This window comes from Manacus candei, unplaced genomic scaffold (assembly GCF_025592945.1).
Source record: "Manacus candei isolate 608988 ecotype Guabito, Panama unplaced genomic scaffold, ASM2559294v1 h1tg000046l, whole genome shotgun sequence".
Lineage (NCBI taxonomy): Eukaryota > Metazoa > Chordata > Aves > Passeriformes > Pipridae > Manacus > Manacus candei.
Window position 1 is genome coordinate 3,961,923 of NW_026138094.1, and position 22,064 is coordinate 3,983,986.

Below are 22,064 nucleotides of genomic sequence, written 5' to 3' on the forward strand. Positions count from 1 at the left end.
AGATGAGAAATGATGCAAGAATTGTTTTCATCAGAACAAGACCTTGAATTATCCAGCTTCACACTCTGCTTTTCCAGAGATGACTCCTTTCTTCACAGTTTAGACTAAGTGGAATAATGAGGTCTCTTTATGCACACTGTGAGAAGTGCATTAAGCACATTTGTGCTGTTTAAACTTCCACTCCCTATAAGCAACATACTTCCTTTGCCATGAAACCTTTGACTTGACAAATAAATAAAACATGAGAACCAAGAACAGTCTGTCCTAGTTATACTATCTAAAGTACAACACCCCCAGTAACAATAGTAGCTACTGGGAATGAATGCCTCATCGGCCCTTGTGTTGTGAGAACCACCCCAAATAGCATTTATGTTACTCAAAACAAATTTATTGACTAAATGCTTTTTCAGCAATAAAGGAAAAATAACATGCTGGACATTATTTGACCAAACCAAATAGAGCATGCTAATCAGGCAACAGATATTGCCCACAGATTTGTTGTTGTTCAGCAAACATAGGTTGGTCTGTATTTAGTATTTTAGGGACAATTAACTCCAGTGTTGGTGATGCTGTGGCCCTCAGGCAAGAAAGGGGGGACAGAAAATATTGATCTTGACGCTGCAAATATCTGTGTGTTCCATAAAGCTCTAGGCATTCAGCAGATCTCAAGACATATGCACCCTCCCACAGGACAAAAGCAAGTTTCTCAGTTGTTTTTGCTGCTGATCTTGTTGCCTATTGGTTCCATATTCACACAAGCTTATTTCAGGATTCCAGGCTGAATGGGAATTCCTTTTATGCAAAACAGTACTTACTTGCATTGTGTATTCCAGAACTCTTTTGGAAAGGCATTGCATAATTGAAGTTAATCATCATACCAGAATCAAACATTTTTCCCCGACACGCGCATGCTGACTTTGGAACATATCTCCTGTAAAATTATAAGAATTAAACTTGTTGCTAGTCAAAACAGTGCTTTTTTTTTGGTCAAAACAGTGCTATATAATTTTAAGTTTTCTCCAGCATATGTAAAGCCATAAAACCTAGCATCCTTTGTAGAAATAAGTGGATTTTTGTACAAAAAAAAAAAGAAAAAAAATAGCATAAACTTTGGTTACAAAAATTGTATGAATTTTATGCAGAGAGTTGGAAATGTTTTATTTGGAATTTTTACATGATATAGTTTGGTTTGGATTGCTTCTTTTTCCAAAACAAAAATAGTATACCTATTATAACTGTCTCATAGCTAAGTTTTAGTTTGGTGCCATTTGTGATGCTCTAATATGGGTTGTTGCCTCCCAATGGCCTCATATAAAGAAAAGCATTTGAGTTGTATCCATTCAATTCTTCTATTGCCATTTTGGTTTGTTCGTGGCTTTTGGTGGGGTTTTGTTGTCTTTTTTCTTTGTTTTTCTCCTGATCACTATATTTTCCTTTTGAGTTCTTAAGCAACAACTGCAAGTGCTGTGGGTCTGCACAGAGACAACACACGATTATTTTACTGGCTGTAGTTGCAAACACTTGCCCACTACAAACCTACTAGAGGTTATGCCTGCTGTATTCATCTCTTACACATCCAGAAATTAGACAAGTAACCATAATTTTTGTTATTGAAGGATAAAATGTTCTTTCTCAGGGAACTTGATCAGAACTAGACTGTGTTTGCTGCATTTCCATCAATGCAGACCTCAGAGGTTTTAACCACCTGGGCATTTTCCTCTTTACTGTTGGTGACAGGAAAGTTTTTTTTTTCTCATTATGGCTCTGTCCTGTAATAGCACTGAGTTTATCTTTTCCCCTGCCTTCAAGAACTGTTCCAGAACTTTAGATATGTCAGTCATACTTTTTTTCCCCCTCCAATAAATAAAGATAAGAGCAGTTGAGATAAGAAATAGTGTAAAATCCTTTACCTAACCTCTGTTAAACTGCAAATGACATCCCACTGCAGTCAAGAACCATCATTTTCACATAGAGTCAAAGTTCTTTGGGTGGCACCAGTGAGATGATGCTGTTGTGTCAGCATTCATGGGAGAAATGTGTTAGAGTTGTGAGAGAAGGGGATTAGAGCCATGGAAAAGAATTCCGTGCTTCAGACACTTCTTTAAAAAAAACCCATAAAATACTTATTCCATATATGCTGTGATGTTGTTTCCTTTGTGTTTGAGTATAATGGCATAATTTTGCAGTCTGAATGTATCTATACTTCCTGTATTGCCTCAAAACCAGTTATGTAAAGCAAAATTATCTCCCTCTCTCTGCCTGGGGAAGAAACCCCTTTCCTGTGATGTTCCCTTTCCCTCTTTCCTCCTATCCCTTCTCCAATAATAAGCAGAGTGTGATTAGGACTTGGCCTATTTGTTAAGGTCTTAGTATTCAGCCTTTTCTTCAGCTCTTCCTCTTGCAAATAACTGGATTCTGAATGAACTCTTGTAATCTGCATTCATTCATTCCTTAAATATTTTTATGTGATTGATCCTTATTTACAATTTACTCTGTTTTCTGGGTTTGAGTTAATTTTCTTTTCTATGATCTGTTACAATAATGTACTTTTGTCTTATTGGAAATTTGGGGGGAAAAAAAAGAAGCAAATGCTGTTTTGTCCAATAAAGGAACCTGCAGCAAAATGTGTCAAATCATAAAAGTGAGACAGAAACAGGAAGAAACCGGGAAGAGAAGATCTTCAAAGAATTTATTTTCTCTCCTGCCTTCTGACATTTGTGTCTCTAACTGAAAGCTCTCAAGCTGCGAGCTTTGAGTTGTTTAGAATTGTAAGGCCTTTCGAAACATTATGACTTACTGTTGATTATAGTGAATTTGAAAGGTGAAATATATTGGTTTTAAATGACATAAAAATGTAGTTTTTGCAGGATCACATGGTGATATATTTAAAAGAAACAGTTTAAAATACTGCAAGGGTTTGGAGAGGTTTTTCACTTCCTTTCTCCTCCATCCACATCAACTGTTTGTAAGGGTTAGGTTGCTGAGTTAGTGATAAAGTACTAAAGAGCAGGAGATATACACACTAGTCTCCTAAATTGTAACCAACTACTAAAATCTCAGTATGGTAATGATGTTTTAAATTATTTACCACTATAGGAAAAAAAAAGTAACCTATTAAAAAAAAGCTGGTACTTTCCCTTGAACTTTTTTCCCCTACGTATTAGGAAAAAACCCCAGCACAAGTTCTTTATGAAAATTATATTTTAATTAATTTCTTCACATACAATTTTTTTTCTTTATTGCAACATAAAACTTTATATTTGGCTCAAAACTGATTATAGTTAAGTTCCTGCATGTGGATGGTGCTTTTCACTACTTGTGCACATGTGAATGTTTCCATACCAAGTTGTAGACAAAACAATGCAAGTGACTTCTGAGAGAAAACTAAAGTGTGGTTGATAGTGATTGATAGCAAAAAAACCCCACTACCCTGAGACAAGATTTTTTGTATGTATGTTCAGGTTCTGTTTAACAATTTCATATTCTTTTAGTCCACAGAAATCAGAATCTGCACATGACAAATGGCGAAATATAGAAGCAGCAACCCCTTCATTGCCCAGTTTTTATGGAGACTTACCAAGCAGTAAGTATATGGAGGAATGGCAATATTAGTTTTTAAGTGTTATTTTTTTGCATGCCTCTTTTGCTAAACCACATAATTTAATTTCAATAATGAAAAAAAATAATATTCTTTAGCTTTGAGCAGTCTAATCTGCAAACAGAGAAACTGCATTATTCAGTTTTCTTTTGTGAATATCACCAGAAATATGTAAACAAAATGTTAAACGGAATCAAGGATATTTTTCTTGTCATGGCAAAACATTTAGCTGAGTTTCTAAAGACATTTTCTAGCAATCTGAAAACCAACAATGTAATAAGACAAACACTGTTGTCTCCCCCCTCCCCCATGTCCCTCATCACCATTATGAGCCCACCCAATAATATACACAGCCCTCCAAGCAAACTGTTGCCTTAGTAATACAAGAGCCACCTTGGCTGTTCAATAATGCCTTCAGACTTTTGTCTTAGGGCAGAATAAAGTAATCTCTTCACATTAATGTCCCACAGGCCATTGCTCTCAATCTTGGCTTTGCAAGCCAGTCTGGGTTTGTTTGCAGTATGCAACTAACCCGGGGAGGTTTAAATAAAAAGTTAAACAGAATATGGACATTTGTCAGAATATATTAGCTGATGAATATAGTGCTCCTCTTATAGACTAAGTCCTGTCTAGACTGAAAACAGAAATTCTTTCAGGTCAAATCTTGACCCTCTGCCATGTAAGCAAACCATAATATCCCCATCTAAAACTAGTTTTTTAGTTACCTGTCCTTGTCTGAGTCTTACATGCACCACAGCTGTAGAACCTGTGATGACAGCAGAAATGCCCATTGGAAGAAAGACGGAATATTACATCAAGTGACAATAGAAAATAAATAGATGAAAGGCATGGAAATGGTGTAAAGATGACTAAAATGTTCATGAACATAAAAAATTAGTTTTCTTGAGTGGCCTAAAACTTCTAAGGTACTCTAACTCATGTGCCCTATCTCTTGGTTCACACAATTGTTCAGATTTGCAAATTAAAATCTTATCTGAGGTTTGCAGGTGTCAGACATTTTAGGGATGACCTGTTGTTTACCATCAGGGACACACTGACCAGCAGAACAGGGAATGCTAAATCTTGATTCTGCTGGGATTTCTGGACTTCCTGTATACATTTACATACGTGCAAAGGGATGGGAGTAAAACCTAGATAGAACTTGAGTTTTCAATGCTTTTTTTGCATATATGGACGTAAAACTGAAGTCCTGCAGCAGGGGATGAGGATGGAGGACAGGTGCCATATTGACTGCACTATTCTTGATCAGTGGGGATACTTGCTTGGTAACAGACTGTTTTGTGCTTAGACCAGAGTAGCCTCAGGTTAGCTCTTCAGTCAGTAAGAACTATAAAAGCTCTTGATGGCCAGTTCATACACTGTGTGTGTGTTTTTCAGGTAAGGGTAGATATCATTCCCCAGACTTGGGAATCATTTCATTGCTGAAACTGGTTTGTCGTTGGAGCGAGGAATCTGTAAAGGTAGGAAAGAGCCTGTGTCAGTTGTTGCAATGGAATCCTTTTGTAACAGTGCTTGTAACTTAGTATTTGAAATCAGTAGTGTGACCTAATAGTTATGATTTATGGTGAAATTATTGCATAAATCATGCCATCCAGATCTGTGGAAAGCAAATTATTATTACAGTAGGAAGTATGTTACTCATGAAACTATTTTGCTGTGAAGTACATGTTTACACGTGGCAAAGTAACTGTCCTACTAATTTTTAATATTGGTGATCTTGTTCGTAGCATGTATTTAAGAAATGAGTTACCTGTTCTCTAATAACCACTTATAACTTAAATCACAAATGCCTGTTTTATGCTCCAGGAAAATAGAAGGTCAAATAATAGTAGTGTCATATACCAGTGTGTTGTTATAGAAGAAACAAAATGCATTCATAAAGGGCAAATAATTAATCCCGAGTCCTTGTTTATTACAACACTCTTTAAGAAGGACATGTAAGTTCTGAGTTTCCAGGACAGATGATGCTCATCCCTATTGTTACTGAAGAATCTGAAGTCTTTGAGAGATAAATAAGTTTCTTGAGAGTTGACAGGTAATAATAAATCAGTCTGAACAGTGAAATCTAGTGACCATTTTTTCGTTTTGGAAATATGTCTTTAAATAAAATAGTTTCATTTATTTGAGAGAGTTAATATCCAGGAATACAAAACACAGGATATTCTACTATGACCACAATGAATTTTATTCCAGAAATTGGAAATACCTGTTTCAAATTTATTTTATCATGTTACTTTTGAAATTGAATGCAACCCTGTGCTGCATTTCAAGTGCAAAGAATGTTTTCCAAAGCTGAGGTTTGCAGGGGTGCTGCAGTGATTGTCACCTGTTCTGTTAGATGGAAATGGTTTCTGCAAATATTCATATTCAATTGATTTCAGCATTTCATCTTAAGCTTATCAGTTGTTTATTATATCCCTGCTGTCTGCAGTCTTCTATAGCAGTTCTGCATTCTTCTTCTCTCCCCTTTCTCTTACAATGAGGTTTTTTTTTCCTCTTTTTGAAACATTTTTATGAGAAAAACCGAATACAGGAGCTGCATTTCAATAGTCACAGTTGTCATATGAAACACATATAATCTCTTGCTGACCTGGTCAGCCACTGAAACTCTTTAGAGAGGAGTCACATATTCATGAAAGTTGTATTTGCAGCATAGCTGATTTTGTGAGATGTAGGTATTTATATTTTCCAGTGTATTTAGCAACTGATCAGTGTACACAATGATAATGGTCTTATCTACCACAGGAGGTTGGTGTGCAGGAAGATAAAGTGTGGAATAAGCTGCCTCACAATTTTTTCACCTGAAGAGACTTTAAATTTAAGACACTGAAATTGTCAAGTACTGCAAATACCATCGATGTTTCCCAAATTTTGACATTATCCAGGCACAGCTTTGCAATTGTTATAAGCTTTGTTACCCTTCTTCGTAGTGAATATTTTGGATTGTTTGCAGCCAAACCACCATAAACCTTTTAACACTCAAAATAATTTGCGATGCTGGCAATAGGTGTGCATGTGTAGTGACCAGTGGTTTATACAAAATTATGGCTTTTGTTGACAGTAAAGTGACTTTGTTGAAACTCCACTTATACGAACACAAATTTATGACCAATTTATTAATCCTGAGCATCTCGATTAAGAACTTGTGTACATTTGCCAAAAACATCACTAGTTACCCTGTTTTCAAAACCTTTTTTATTGTGATCTCTGGTGAAGGATGCTGACTCTCAGACATGACCCAAAGGAGTTGCCATTTATTGATTCCTCATCTCCTTACAGTACTGTAGCAGATTCTGTGCAAACAAGGAAACCGAAAAACCTGCTGCAAATGTTTGATGAAAGGTTTACTGACTTGTTGAAGTTGAAGGATTGAGGGAGGTCTTTGTTTGAGATTTTAAAAATGTGTATATTTTTAAAATATTTTTCTAGTAATTTCTCTTCCCCAGTTGATTTTAAAGAAGAGGTTGTCTTCCTGTGTGTTGCTGGTCTTTCAAACAAGATATAGCTGCTTCTTGCCACACTCCCATCCCACCCAGAAATTACTTAAGTGTGCTCATCTTTTCAGACAGATATATATGTATATAAAGCTTACTTTAAAGCATTTAATATGGGGAAACAGTGACTGCATTTCTGCCCTTAATTGTCCTCACTCCATATTTAAAACAACCCATTCCTTAAATATATCTGTGAATATCTTTCATTTTTTAAAAATAATAATACTGTATTATTGAACCTTTTTGGCTGAAAGGGTGAACATTAAAATAGAACTTAAAAAAGTTTATCAGAATGTTGTGCAGTCAAAAAGTTTTGGCTGTTGTTGGCTCTAGTAGATACAAGGATATTTTTTCCCACCAGAAGGATTTATTTGATAATTATTTCCTTGTTCTTCATAACTCCTTAGCCTTCAAATGACTGCTGTTGGAATGTCTTCTCCCTGTATTTTAATTAAGGCATTTCAAGAGGAAGAATACAGTAGGAATAACTTGCTTCCTTTCTTTCCTAAGATCTTCTTAAATCTCACTGAGTGAAGTTAGTTCTTGTTGGATTGGCTTTTCAGAAGACTGAAGTCTTTTTATAAAATGAAGCAAGCTTCCCCCTACCATATGTGTTACTCTCTGAGCTGGACAACCATTTGTAGACCAGTAAATGACCCCACTTTCACAGCCAACTTCCCATTTTCAGTGCCAGTCTCAGCAAAGAAATTCAATGATAAATGTGGCAATGAGTTTTGTATGAAACTTAAATAAATCAGTAGTTCCACAAACAAAACCTTAAGTATACAGCCTTCATCTATAGCCAAGGATTTCAGTTGCATAACAACACAGGGGCTGTCTGTCACACCTCAGGGTGCCCATCAGCTTATGGGGCTTCAGCAGTTTGCCTCTGTGGTTTGACAAACCAGGATAGAAATAATTGAGCTTTATCAGAGTCATTAGTGGCACCTTTGTGATCAGTAGGAGTCATACACCAGCTCCTCCTAGTTCTGAGATAGCTAGTCAGGAATCAGCTCTCACCTTGACATGGTTCCTTTGTGCAGCCCCAAGTAATTAGACCTTGCTTAGAACTTGGATGTATTAATTCAGGAGCATCATTTATACAGCATTTAGGCCCTGCTTTGGAATTCCTCCAGTGTCATCCTGATGTTGCAGTATTCCTTTTGTGTAAGGAAATTTGTTAATCTCCCCTTGGGAAAATTGCTGATGACATATGTAGATCTCTGAAATAATCATCTGAATGAGGAATGTAGGTGCTTTAATCTTCCTTCTTCACCAGTGGAAAAATATAGGCATTGTGGGGGCACTGCTGAGGTTTTAGGAGGAATGAATCATTCTGGGACTTTCTCATCTCTCTGTATTGATTCCTGCAGTGCATCTGTATTTTTTTTGTTTTACTTCAGTTATTTCACTGCCATTAGTACCTAGAATTAGGTGGAATGAATCTGAGAGATATTACAAAGGACTTCAGTATCAAAGAATAAACATGTTAAGGCCATTGCAGACAGTAGTACTGATAAGCTAGCACTGATACCCCAGTTTAGAGTAATATGTCTAACAAGCTCTGAATGTATTTGATTTTACAGCCTTTGGCTCTACCTGAAGCCAATATACTTCAGTATAAGTATCTAAGCTACTGTCCTGACAATTACTGTGGAGAATTAGGGGAAAGAAGACTAGATAATTCCAGTTGATGTTTTATCTGTATTTTTTTGTTCCCTGATGTGGCTGTGTTATGGAGGCTTCTGGGAGATGGTTTCTGCAAGGCTCGGCCCTGCAGAGGTTGTGGCCTGAGCAATAACCAGGAGTGATACCTATTGACTTCTCTCCTTAAACCCACTCATTATAAAGGGAATAGTAATCCTTGGAAGTAATTGATAAAGTGTAGAAAGGAAAGCCAGTATAACTTAGTATAGATGTAACAGTACAGCTTGTCTCAACTTTTGTTCACTTGTCTTTTTGAATTACTCTCTGGTATTGCTGCTGCAGAGTCAAACAATTACCTTTCACTCTTTAATATCAGTATTTATAGTTGGACATATGCTATTTATACTTTCTAAGTCAAAGAAGCAACATAATTTCCACCACATTGAACGCTCCCAACTGAAAAGCAGATAGTATTTACAACAGCATTTACAGTTATGGGGCAAAAAAATGAAAGCATATATTACTAGCCAATAAACTAGCTAATGTATATCCAGAAGGACACTAAAGATAAAGTGGAAGTGATCAGAGAAATTGAAAAGTGCTCATGTAGATTTGTTTTGTGTTAGGAAAAAAAAAAGCTTCTGGAGATTGTTAGACTTGGTGATAATGACAGATGAATTCTGGGGGAAGATGCAGCGACAGGACAAAACTAAACATGTGGAACCACACCAAGCACTGTGGAAATGCAGGTTCAGCAAAGAGATAGACAAGTAGCATGCAGAGGCATATACAGGTGACTCTACAATAATATCATGTTGTGCCATCTGTTATTTTTTTATTTTGTTTTAAGTTGTTAGAGGAAATTGTTACGAATGCTTCCTGACTGGCACACACAGCAATGATACAGATAATGAGTATCTGATCCAGATTAGTGACAGGTTCTTAGCAGATTTCTTTTGTGTGCCTCTGTAAGAATCTTTTTTGTCAAAAATTTCCCCAGGACAATGAAAACATGTCTTTGTTTCCTTCTCTTTCTTAATTATTGTAGATATATTGTAGGAGTCTGCTGTAAAGTCAGGATCTGTAATCCCCAAAGCTCAGGGTTGTATAGATGTGAGGAATTGGAAACTGCCTTTGGTTTTCCCCTGTAAAATAAAGTTCTATTATAACAAGATGAAGGTTTGTGCTGTGTTGAACCACACAGGACTGGGTTCACTTGCAGTGAACTTTTACACTGTGGACCTTACTATGGTATACTTATCTACAATAAAGGGTTTTGTCACAAAGGATACCCACAGCCTTTGTTCCACTTAATGATTTGAATTTACAAGGGCAGCTAGACATATGATTGAGGAAATGTACTTGATTAGTGAGATGAAACCATCTCTTCCAGGCATTTCAAGGGATCCTGCATATCAACTTCAATTTATATAAATCTTAAACAATTTTAATAGTTTCTTATAATATAAATATTATATAAGCTTAAAATGTTTATCATATTAAGATAATCAACTTAAAATTTTCATACTCAATTTAAATTTGTATTTAAACTGAGGTGGGTTACACTGTCCTGGAAACTACAGTCACTCTGTTTTTCAGGAAATTTCCTGTACTTGAGAATGAATATCTTCCCAAGGGGGAAAAATTGTATTCCTTTTCTGCAGGAAATACCAAATCAAGAGAAGACATTCATGCTGCCATTCTGCACCATGCTGAAATTTAGACTGAGAATTGCAAAAGTTTGGGTCTTCATGTGTTTTATAAGATCTTACATCTTTAAATGTTCTTAGTTCTCCTGGGACTTCTTGGCTAAAGAGAAGGAAAGTAATAACTGTCATATCAGCTCCACACTGCATTGTCCCACCACCTGTTTGTGGTGCATCAGCTACTGCAGGTGCCATTTAAAGGTGTTCAGAACTCCAGTAGATGTTCCTTTTGCATAAGAGGAGTTTGAGGGAACCGTATTTCCCTTTGTGTTAGACAGAAAATCTAGTGGTATTATGTTTGAGCTAGAGGAATAGGGCATCACCACTGATAATAAAACATTCTTTAATTTTATCAGAGATTAGATGCCAGAAATTCTTTAAAAAGGCAGAACACAAGGTCATTATTCAGTCTATCAAGAATTTTTTGCACACGAGAAAAAAAGAAGTTATCTCTTTTTAACCATTATCACCATGTGATTTACTCACAAATATTGTCATGACCCCTTGAAATCAAGGAGGCAGTAGGTGACTGATTCTAGATATGACATTAAAGAAAATGATGATTATTGGAAAGCAGCCTTAACTGAAAACTTATTCCACTCTATTGGTACCTAGTTATTTTTTTTCCTCAGTGTGTATGTAGAGACACATGATTATCACTGTCTGAAAGATTAATTAATAAATGTTGACTTTCTAATGACATTCGCCAGGACAGTCTTAAGATTTTGTGCTAGTTGGTTAAAATTGTCAAATACTTAGATAAATAATTGAGGTACTGCTATCATCCAGTAATAATTTGCATTTATGACAGATTACTGAGGCAATGCAAGCAGTGCTACTGGCAGAAGTTCAAAGGACTATCAACCCCTTGAGAAAGATGACAATTTGCAGAGAGTCCTTGGCCATAGTAGAGAATGGAAATGGTAAGTCGTGGGCACTGCCAAAGACTGAGGAGTGGGATTTGCAATACATCAAAAATCATAGTGGTTTAGGTTGGAAAGGACTTTAAAAATCATCCAGGTCCAACCTCCTGCCATGGGCAGGGGCACCTTCCACTTGACCAGGTTGCTTGAGACCCCACCCAACCTGACCTTAAACACTCCCAGGGCTGGGCCATCCACAGCTTCTCTGGGCAACCTGTGCCAGACCCTCACCACCCTCCCAAGGAATTTCTTCCTAATATTTAAGCTAAATCTCCCCTTTTTTTGGTGTACAGACATTGCCTCTTATTCTGTCACTACATGACCTTGTAAAATGTCCCTCTCAAAAAAATGTCTTTGTCTTGTAGGTGGAAAATTTGTTGGTATATTATTTTAAAAGAACTTCCAGTAGTAATCAGAACAAGTTGGGAGTGGGAGTGTGTAATACATTATTTCTGTGTGAGACAAGCCAAATGGCCTATTTCTAACCTTATCAGGCTATGAGTTTTCTCATATGATTGTCAAGGAGTTAAAGGACTTTCACACTCTCTCATCTCCTTTGAATAGAAAAGAAGAAAAGGTAAAGTTTCTTTGATTGTACGATAGTTTTGGTATTATAAATATATTTGCAAATAAAGGAAGCAGTGTGTTTGGAATAGAATCAATAAATCATATTGGAAAGAAGTTTTAAAAATTTATCTTTCCAGTGCCATCAGACCTTACACAGTACTAAAAATTAATTGCTTAAATTTTATAACTTCATAACGTAATATAGAATATTTTATTTTTCTTTTAGAAATCACCTCCATGCAAGGAGATATCAAATGCATTTTACAATTAGATCATTTCATTTTACTAGAAGCTTATTCTTTGCAACTTTACAATGGTGCTAATGTTTATGGTAAAAAAGATTGAACCTGAATTTATGTTATGAAGTTATACTCTTTTTTTTTTTTTTTTTTTAGCCCATTAGCTGAGTCTTAAAATTAAGTGACCTAAATTTTAGATCCAATCTTATTAGTGAGCCTTCACTTGGGAAACTAATTTATTATCTCATCGAGTGTGTGTGTCTGTCATGAAAATTTGTTACCCATATCCTTGTTCCAGCATACTAAAAATGATCAGTTGATACTTTGCTTCAGGCCACAATACAAAGTGGTGTCTCTGTAATTCAGACTGTTGGAATACAAAACACTTTGAATAACTGTCATATATGAGTCTTTATTCAAAGATTGCTTTGAATCACTTTGTTTATATGGTTTGGGACGAGATGCGTTGTAATTAAAACATCCCCAGCTGTCAAGTTCATGGATTTAATTTCCAATTTCCCGAGTTTTCAGCATGTATTTCAATGTAGTGTTTTGACATAGGTTTACAGCTAAAATGGAACCAAATGAAAGCTGCAAATGCAGATATCTGCAAACTCCAGATGTGTTTAGGCCTTTGTGGGTTTGTTTCAAAATCTTCCATACTAGAGGAAAAAGCATTTCTGTTGTGTAAAAGGTGCTGGAATGAATGACTCTGCAATTCTAGTAATTAATTGTTGTTTAATTAAGTCTTAAGGCTCTAACAATTTATGAATTCAGGGGAGTTACTTCTGCTCTCTGAAAGGGGGATTTGTTTGTTTGTATGTTTAGTAACAGATTTTTACCATCATTTTGTTCTTAACCTGATTATTTGATGGCTATTCAACAACTAGAAAATTGCTTTGCTAGAATGAGCACAGTATGCATAAATATTCATACTAGCTAGGAAGTTTTTTCCTACTCCATGATCTGAATTACATAAATGTCTTGTAAAGCAGAGTGGATTTTTTTGACATTGTTCAGCATTTTACTGTAGTCTGGAAGAGGCAGAAAACATACAGGAAGATGGGAAAAGAGATCTTGCACTATGAGTATTTAATATTATATTAGCTTTCTTTTTGTTCTCATTTCCACTCATGTTTTACCTTGTTGCATTATTTACCACTGTGTGTAAATAGCAGAAATATTCTTGTTTTGACTTGTTTGGTTTTATAACATGCATTGCAAAAACTCAGTAAGTTCACATGGAACTGAACGAATTTTTCTGTGATTTCTAATATATGAAAGTAAAACTATTTGTGGCATGTAATCATATGCAGAAATGATTTTTATAATAATATGCATATATGTAGTAATATGCATTATTAAAAACCCATGCCAGAGTAAGTCCACAACCAGTGTAATTCTAAGACAAGTAATTATATCTGGGTTTAGTCATTCATCTGATAGGTATGTCATCTTTTATTTTATTAAATATTCTGTATTTATGGGTTGTACAGTAGCTGTCATTTTGTGCAATATCAAGGTAAAGGTTAAATAATGTTCCAGGTTTTTAAGTCATAATTCAAGACCAGGTTCATGCCCTCTGACCCAAAGTAAAAGTATCTGAATCTTGGCTGCCATCATCATTGCATTGTATTGCATTTTTCTTTAATTGGAATGAATAGATTTGATCTGGAGATATTTAGCTTTATTTAACTCCACAGTTTCTGCTGAATCAATAGAAGTTCTCCTTAAAAAGAAAAACTTTCAAGATTTGACGTTCAGTTTTTATCTTTAAAGTTCATAGTATGTTCTAGAGTTGCTTTTTTCAGAAAGCTCCTTATTCCTTTGAAGATCCTGGATCCTTCATGGTTAAGGGTGATAAGATGTAGACATCAGCTTCTCTTGATGAATAATTTAAAATGCCTTTTTTTTCTGTGGTTCCATACCAATATTTTATTTGAATTAAAAAAAAAACCAAACAAAACAAGCCACCAAACTTACGTTTTTCCATAAACAAAGATAAAGAATTAAAAGAACTATTCATGCAAAGTGTTCCAGAGAAAGGGTTAACTGTGTTGTGTCCTAGTACATTCTCCCACTGTTACTAAAAGGAAATATAAATGTAAACAGCTGCAATTTCTTTATGTTAATGTCAGAGATAATAATTTTGGACCTCTTCCAAACATATTGATAGCAATCTTACCATTGATTTCTGCAAGATTCGCTTCAGTTCTTCAAAGAAGCTGAGGTTTTCCCTAATTTTTTTGACATCCATCAGAATTCTGAAAAAGTTTATTGGACTTAATCCCTTCTTGCTTTTTTCTACATACTGATAATCTCAGATTAGTAGTACCATTTAACAGGTTGTCAGTGTGATCTTGTTTTCCACTGTCATGTGCATCAGAGGCAGTGATTTTCAGGTCTTAAGGATTTATTTATCCACTTTTATTTGCATAAAACCAAGAGGAACTGAGTTTGCTGGCATTCATTTTTCATTTTCCAGTATTTGATCTTGTGACAAACATACTTAGTCTATACCCAGCCACGTGCAGAACTTCTTTGATCAGAGGGAGTTTGGTGGTCATACCACTGCTGTCATTCACTGGCCTGGTGGTTGAATCTGAAACATCATTATAGCATATGAGTTCTTGTGGAATTGTGTGCCTCAATTTTTTTGTAAAATGTGAAGAACTGGATTTATTTACTTTCTAAGTAAATCGTGGGCATAATTATGTTTTCGAACTTAATACTCAGATATTAAATTGAGGAACTGTTGGATGTGATATTCCAGGAATGCCAAAAACTGGAAGTTTTGGAAGTACAGGCTCTATTCCCAAATATAGAATGTTATTTTAGCTACCTCCTGTATTTGTGAAAAATCACGCCACTGAGACTAGCTTGCAATAAATTCTGGTTTACACTTAAAAATTCCTAGTTTAAGCAACTGCTAATGATTCAAGCTTTTAAGTATATTTGAAAGCTATTAGCTATAACCTCATCTTTTGTATGTGGTTTTGGAGCCCTTTAAACTATTCAATTAAATAAATTGGTTCTTGCAGGAAAAAAGCTTCTGCTGATAAATACTGGGGGGAAATTAATGGTGGCAATTGAATTCCATAGGTTAGTGTAAAGAATTGTCAAAGACTTATCTAGAATATAACAATATGTTTTTTTAAAATGAGGAATCCGTTCAGTAATGGCAAATCAATGGAAGGCAGGATGTAACAGCCTCTGCTCACTACAGAGCTGCAGTGATGTGCAGCACAGGGTTTCAAACACTTCTGTTGTCTGGGTTTCAGAAATCTGTCCAGTTGCAGACAACTTTTTTTATTTCAGCTCTTAGGAAGTAATTCTTTGACTGTCTTTCTATATAGCAAATGAAACTTCTTTCCTGCCTGCAAAGCCTGAAGGTTTTGTCAAGGAAGGGCAGATAAAGAGAAGGGTTGTTCTGTCTATATTTTCTTTAGTATTGTCATCTTGTTACAATCTTCTGCCTGCTCATATTAGTCTAAATGTACAATCTAACTCTACATTTTAACAAACAAAGAAGACAAAAATCAAATTTTTTTGACACCTCAGGAATTCCTTTCATAAATGGATCCTCCAAAACAGATAAACTAAAATGTCCTTCTGAGACTCATAGTACCTGTGATTAAAACTTGTAGTATTTCAGGTGAAAATTGTCAAATCTGTCCCTCCTCCTATGTAGTACCTCTGTGTTTTGAAGTATTCCCAAACTTTAGTTTTAGAGCAACATCTGAACCAGTTTAATCATATTTTCTTGCGTTTTTACTTTTCAACTGGTTTGAGGTTTGGCTTCAGATATCTCCCGATTTGGCGTCTCTCATACTTTTCCAGTTTAACCCTCTTCTTGTGTTTGCATGTTACATCTTCTATCTGAATTTCTTCCAGCCTGTTTTATTCCCTTACATTTCCATCTTTGACTACCTCTTCTTATCAAGAAATAAGACTGTTAAAAATTATCTCCGACATGAAACTTCCTTTCTCAGTCCAATCTGTTCTTATTACTGCAAACATTTCGTCCCATAAAACAAAGTTTTTAGATGGAACTGAAATTTTGTGTCCTTGGGCAAGATCTTACACCTAACAAAATTCGCTAAACTATCAGACTTCAGGTTGTTTTCAGAATTTCTCTGTTAGGCCAATTTTTTATGTGTGCATTAGCAATAAGCAGTGTACAAAATGATTGTATAATCAACATTTCATCATTATTAATGAGAATTAGATTAATCTGTAATCTCATTTTAGACTGTGAAACAGCAAACCAATCAATCTAGCATTTGTTTGATGAATGGCCTTTAAGGGTAAACTGGTGACAGCAGTAGCTTTCCTCTGTACTGAATGTGCAATAAAAATGAGTGTATTGTATCCTAGTTTCATATTACAAATATTTCCAGTAAAAGAATACAAATCAATGTTATATTTTAGCATCTATCCTGCAGTTTAACTATACCACTGTATCATGTCCTATATATCCAATTAAAACCGTAGTTTGATCCAGTAGTCTTTAATATTAGTGGTCAAGTACTAAAGGAAGTGAGCTTAAAGACTCGTGGAGAACTACAGCTGATTTCATTCCATGCGTCATATATTTTACCAGAGGACTCCTTAATGCAGCAGAAATCAGATTTGGTGTGTATTTTTACACAAAATCAAATTCTACAGGCGCCATCTCAGACTCCTCCAAAACATTAGGAAGGATAGGATTCACTGGTCAAGGAGGCAGTAAGGATCACGTGCATTCTAAATTCAAATGCACAATAAACTTCTATCAATTTTGTTTTCTATGTGCTTTTTTCAGTGTTTACTGAATGGGAAGAATCTCTAATGTGCTTTCTATTTAGATCTTTAAACACTCTTTTTGGGGGGGAGGAGCTGTTAATACAGAGATAAAATTATCATTGGTTCATTTTTAGTTTCTACTGTTCATTTAGAAGTTCATTTTGTTGCGAAGTGCAACACAAATCTTACAAAGATTTGAAAGCTGGTTTCCAGTTAGGGTTTCAAAATAACAAGCGAAGGAACTGCAAGTACTCTGTGTTACTCACATAATCTCCTCTGTCTTCTACTGGTTGCTTTTTTGTTTGTGTTTTTTGGTTGGTTGGTTAGTTTTGGTTTGTTGGGTGGTTTTGTTTTTGTTTGGTTTTTTTTTTTTGAAGAGCCACTCCTTGTCACATCTTGCTTTCTTAGTCAGAGTGTCTCTGCCTATATTGTTATTCTTAGCTGAACACAATGTTCAGACTTGCTAATAGCATATAATTGTAGTCCTTATAGTTCAGCTGGAGTTCTGGTTTTCTTATGACTCATTTAGTAAACAGAGCCATGAGTCAAATAAACCAATAGAACTGGAAGAGGTGTAAATATACCATGGAAAATGTGTTTAAGTCACAGAGTAATGCTTTTATTTCTTATGTATCACGATTTTTGGTTAGGTTACATTTTGAAGTTTATCCTTTTACTGTTTCAACTTAGAGACTGATGAATGCTGGCTGCTCAGATTCTGCCCTCCCTGTTGTCTACTCTGTTAAGGAACTTCCAGGCCTTAGTGGTGTTTCCCTGCTTCACTGTTTGTCCTTTTTCACTCACCCAGCATCTGTAAAAGAAGCTGAACAAAGAAGCAAAAAAGGAATACTTTAGTTCTAAATGTAACGCCTCCTCTAGAATGTGTTATGCTAATAATTCTTGCAAAGCTGGAGATTTTCTGTTATGTGGGTCTATTATGAGAATCAGACTGAGGTGGGAGGAGAAAGTAGTTATGTATAGTCCTTTATTAGCCCTGAAGCTGAGCCCTGTGTCAACAGTCATAGATAAAAACACAGTATCAGAATACCTTAATCGTATTTATAACACTCCATCTAGAGTTTTTCTGTGCTGTATTTTGTAATCTCCCACCTCCTGATACTATTTTTATTAATTTCTTTGCTGTTCCATGTTCATGTAGAATACTATGAGTACATGGAGGTCAGGAAAGACTTAAATAGGTCCTACCCTAAAAAGGTTGTAGAGCTGGATGCCTTTCTGAGAAAGGAGTGGTACTGAACAGAGTGGATAAAGGGGATGATCCCCAGGCAGAAGGTTTCTTCTCCATGTTATGTGATTACACAACTGTCCTACTTGAAAAAGGTTTGCAAGAGTTTGGTGATATTTTCTTTGGGCTCTATTGCCTGGATTTTTCTTATTAGGGGGAATAAAATTTTGCTGAGAGGTTTTGACTGCATTTACCTCTGGCATGTACTGGGCTGTTGGGAGGGCAGAACAATCTACAGTGTCCACTTAATTTTTCTCATGCTTTGGTTAGTCTTCTGTCATGTAATCAGAATACCATTTATTGACTTTTTTTTTTTTAATGACATGGGAAGTAAAGTACCTTCTAATTTTGAATCTTGTATTTTTAAACTTTTAGCAGATACTTTCAGCAGAACTGATTCCTGAACCTGGTTTATAACTGTGTTTGAAATGTTTCTGTCCTTGAATTTCAGAATATTGGACTCCCGTAACTTAATTTTATAATTTCCTTCCAAATAAGTTCACTCAAATATTGAACTAACAGTATTACTGTAATTATCTGGCAGTAAGACAAGTTAAATGTTTTAATAGTTTTGTTTGTTTAGAAAAAAATCCTTGCAGAAAGAGAGAAATTACTTCAAGCCACTGCTAATAGTTTTCAGTAGAGATGGAAATTTTCCATTATGTGTTTTGGGAAAAACACACTGAAAGGTAGAACTACTTTATTTATACAAGAGGTTATTAGTATGGAAGTAGAGAGTCTGGCTAACACTCACACAGCAGATTAACACCACTGAGCAGTGCTTGTCTCTAATAATGAGATCAAGGTATCTGTCTCAGCAAACAAAAAATGGAAATGGCTCAAAAGAAGCCTTTCTTGCCTACCAAGCTTATCAAGAAAATATTGAACCAGTTGGATGTACATATATCCATCACTGTGGAGAATGGATCTCAACAGAACTGTCACATTTCAGGATGGACAATGTATTCATCTCTGGGTGCACTTCTGCACCTGCACACATTCTTAAAAGGCTTAATACGTCCATTTTTATTTCCTACCTCATGTATTCCAGAATTTGTTTTTCTTTTTATATAAAGGTATGATCAGTGTTATTTCAAAGCAGACAAACATCATTAATAGAAATAGTATTTCATAACTGGATGGTGAATAGAATTAATCAGCACACAATGACTGCCAAATTCTGAAACTTGAGTAAATTGTTCACTAATCTCTCATGCCTGGTTCATATCTAATGTTTCAGTGTATGCTTTATTTTAAAGACCAAAGTGAGGTCCACCAAGTATCCTATCTTGCTTCAGCATTATGTTTTAGTTTTTCAATTATATTGCTGATAAAGATGGCAATTCAAATGTTAAAGACTATAAAAACCTTTCTAGTGTATCTGAGGAAATTTTTTCTCAAATTCCAAATGTATCAACAGAAGAATTTTTTCTTTCTACTCTTGGAAAAATTCAACTTATATCACACTTAAGATACCTATCACTAATTCCCTAAAGACCAGGTGCCTGTATTGTTCTCATATGATGGATGTTGGTCACATCACCTGCTGCTCTACTAGAAGATGCTCAGATAGCCTAGTGAAGAGGGTGAAGTAGGAATCTGAATTCAGGAGGTATTTCCTGCAGAATAAATAGCTGATCTGTGCATTCTTCTCTACCACCCTTATATCTGAATAAGTTTTGGGTTTCCTTTCCCTTTAGCTTCAGAAGTACGTTTAAAAAGACATAAGGAAAATATATTTGACACAATTAAAGCATGTCAACTCAGTTTTATGTACTAATAGTGTTCTATTGCTAAAATTTTTGTTTCTTTTGGAAATGGAGTGCTGTCAGGGTTTTGCAGATCACCAGACTGTAGTTTAATGCTGACAATGAACATTAAGTCTTCGTCTTGACTGAAAAGTCAATCTACTTTTTTACATAAGTTAAGCAGACACTCGTTTTAATTTGTGTTTTCAGGATGGAGTAGCATTTTGATATGTTAGACAGATGTTTCAAATAGATGTGTCCCAGATAAATTTAGCAGATTAGGCCATCCTCAAGGCACAGGAAAGAATTTATTATTTAATTAGTATGTGCCTCTTAGAAGGTTCAATAGGAGCCCCTTCACTAGTGACCATTGTTATCCATGTCAAGGTGTGATATATAGTATATCATATGAATTACACTGCTGTCAACAGACTATATTAAGGAATAGTAAAAAAAAAAAAAAAAGACCATGACTTTAAACCTGTGCTTTTATGTAATGAAATGGAATGGTTTAGTTGCATGGTGAGGAATGTTTCAAAATAGGTCTTGTATGTGGTCAGGGGCAAGCATCTAGAAATAAAGTAGAAGCATCAGCACAGGCTCCAATCTAACAGGCACAGCAGGCAGATCTACCTCACGTGCACAGGGACAGCAAGGCATGTCTCAGAAAAGAACAGATAGACAGGGGAGAGAGAACCATTGTTTCCAGTCCTCTTGTGATGATTGTATATAGCAGACAGATTTGCAAAAATATTTCTTTCAAGTTTCATGGCTTATAAGGGGCTGTTTTCCCTCAACCTGGTTTTTGGGAAGGGTCTTGAATGTTCAGCACAAATGGATGCTGGTTTTTAGTTACGTTCTGACACAGCTTGTAGATAATATAAAACTGTTCTTTTTCAGCCTTTGACTGTGCTTCTTAAAATGTGCCTTTCACCATTTGTGTTCTACTACCTAAAGAGGATTTAAGGGATAGAGCTACTTTGGAATAATAACTCCCCCTTTCCTCACTGACCCCAGTCCCACTAAAGTTGATATTGCAGTTTAAACCTTAGCTGTGTGATGTGGATGCATTTTCCCTGAATTGATGAATGAATAGCATGACAAGTGTAATCTAATTTACGGAGAAACAAAATTGATAATTTTGGGATCAGTGGTCAGATGTGTATATTTTTTATCTTAAAAACAGATACTTAAGATCACAGTATATTTATAGGTCCATTACACAGTAATATAATAATACAAAATCAAGAATTTTCAGTGTTTTTTCAGATGTCTTTGTGTGATACTTGCAATTATTTGAGATTTTAGAGTAGAATGTGAGGGGGAGCTGTCCCTCTTATAAAAGATATTGTGCTCAGTGCTTTTAGGAGTCAAGTAGTAAAAAACTTGCAACAAAAGAAAAACCTTTAAGAACCTTGTTTATTGAATTCTGTTGGCTAAAACTGTCAAAAATAAATTAATAGCTGCTACCACTGCAGTGCTTTTTTTGTTCACAAGAAAAATATCTTGACATATTTTTTCATTCTGTGATTGGTGCACATTTCAAGGGTATAAATTAATCTTCAAAGGATCCTGGGGAATATCTTTCCTGGACACTTCACTTATACATCAAGTTGGCCATGTTAGCAATCTAATCACAATCCTGTAATTCAGTGGACAACAATTCCTTATTGTGAACAGCATAGCAGCTTTTACTATCATTTAGGTCAGCCTAAGATTGCTGATGCACCATATGTTTCAGGCCATGGATGATGGATGGTATCCTCTGGTGCCCATCCCTAAGTGATTGGAAAGATTGAAGACACACAGTTCACTTAAGCTTGCTTACTATTACATCAAGTAATCAGTGTGATAGGCAAACCTGTGCTCTCCGTGTCACACTGCCCAACTTTCTGCATGGACACTGTGTCAAAAAAACAATCTAAGAACATTTCCAGATGACAGGCCAGTTACTAGAACAACCATTTAACAACTGGATTCATCTAAAAAGCTTAATAACATGGAAAAGTCAATACATGTTTTTAAAACACTTTTATTTATATGAACCAGACACGGTGTTTTGTTTTTTAAAGGGTTTTTATTCCAAGATT

At 35.5% G+C, this 22,064-nt stretch overlaps 1 protein-coding gene across 12 annotated transcripts in view; it reads left to right on the forward strand.

The window, feature by feature from the left end:
- Positions 1-22,064, forward strand: part of WDR72 (WD repeat domain 72) — a 109,666-nt gene that overhangs the window by 52,089 nt on the left and 35,513 nt on the right. For 10 of the 12 annotated variants that reach the window (XR_007906188.1, XR_007906187.1, XR_007906189.1 and 7 more), the window contains 3 exons: positions 3,492-3,583; positions 4,997-5,079; positions 11,278-11,389. Coding sequence is in view for 6 of the 12 variants with exons in the window: in XM_051797191.1 (XP_051653151.1) it covers positions 3,492-3,583; positions 4,997-5,079; positions 11,278-11,389 (287 nt within the window). In the remaining 6 variants the exon portion in view is untranslated. The remainder of the gene's footprint in view (positions 1-3,491; positions 3,584-4,996; positions 5,080-11,277; positions 11,390-22,064) is intronic. The other 2 variants (XR_007906192.1, XM_051797195.1) reach the window with 1 other exon arrangement.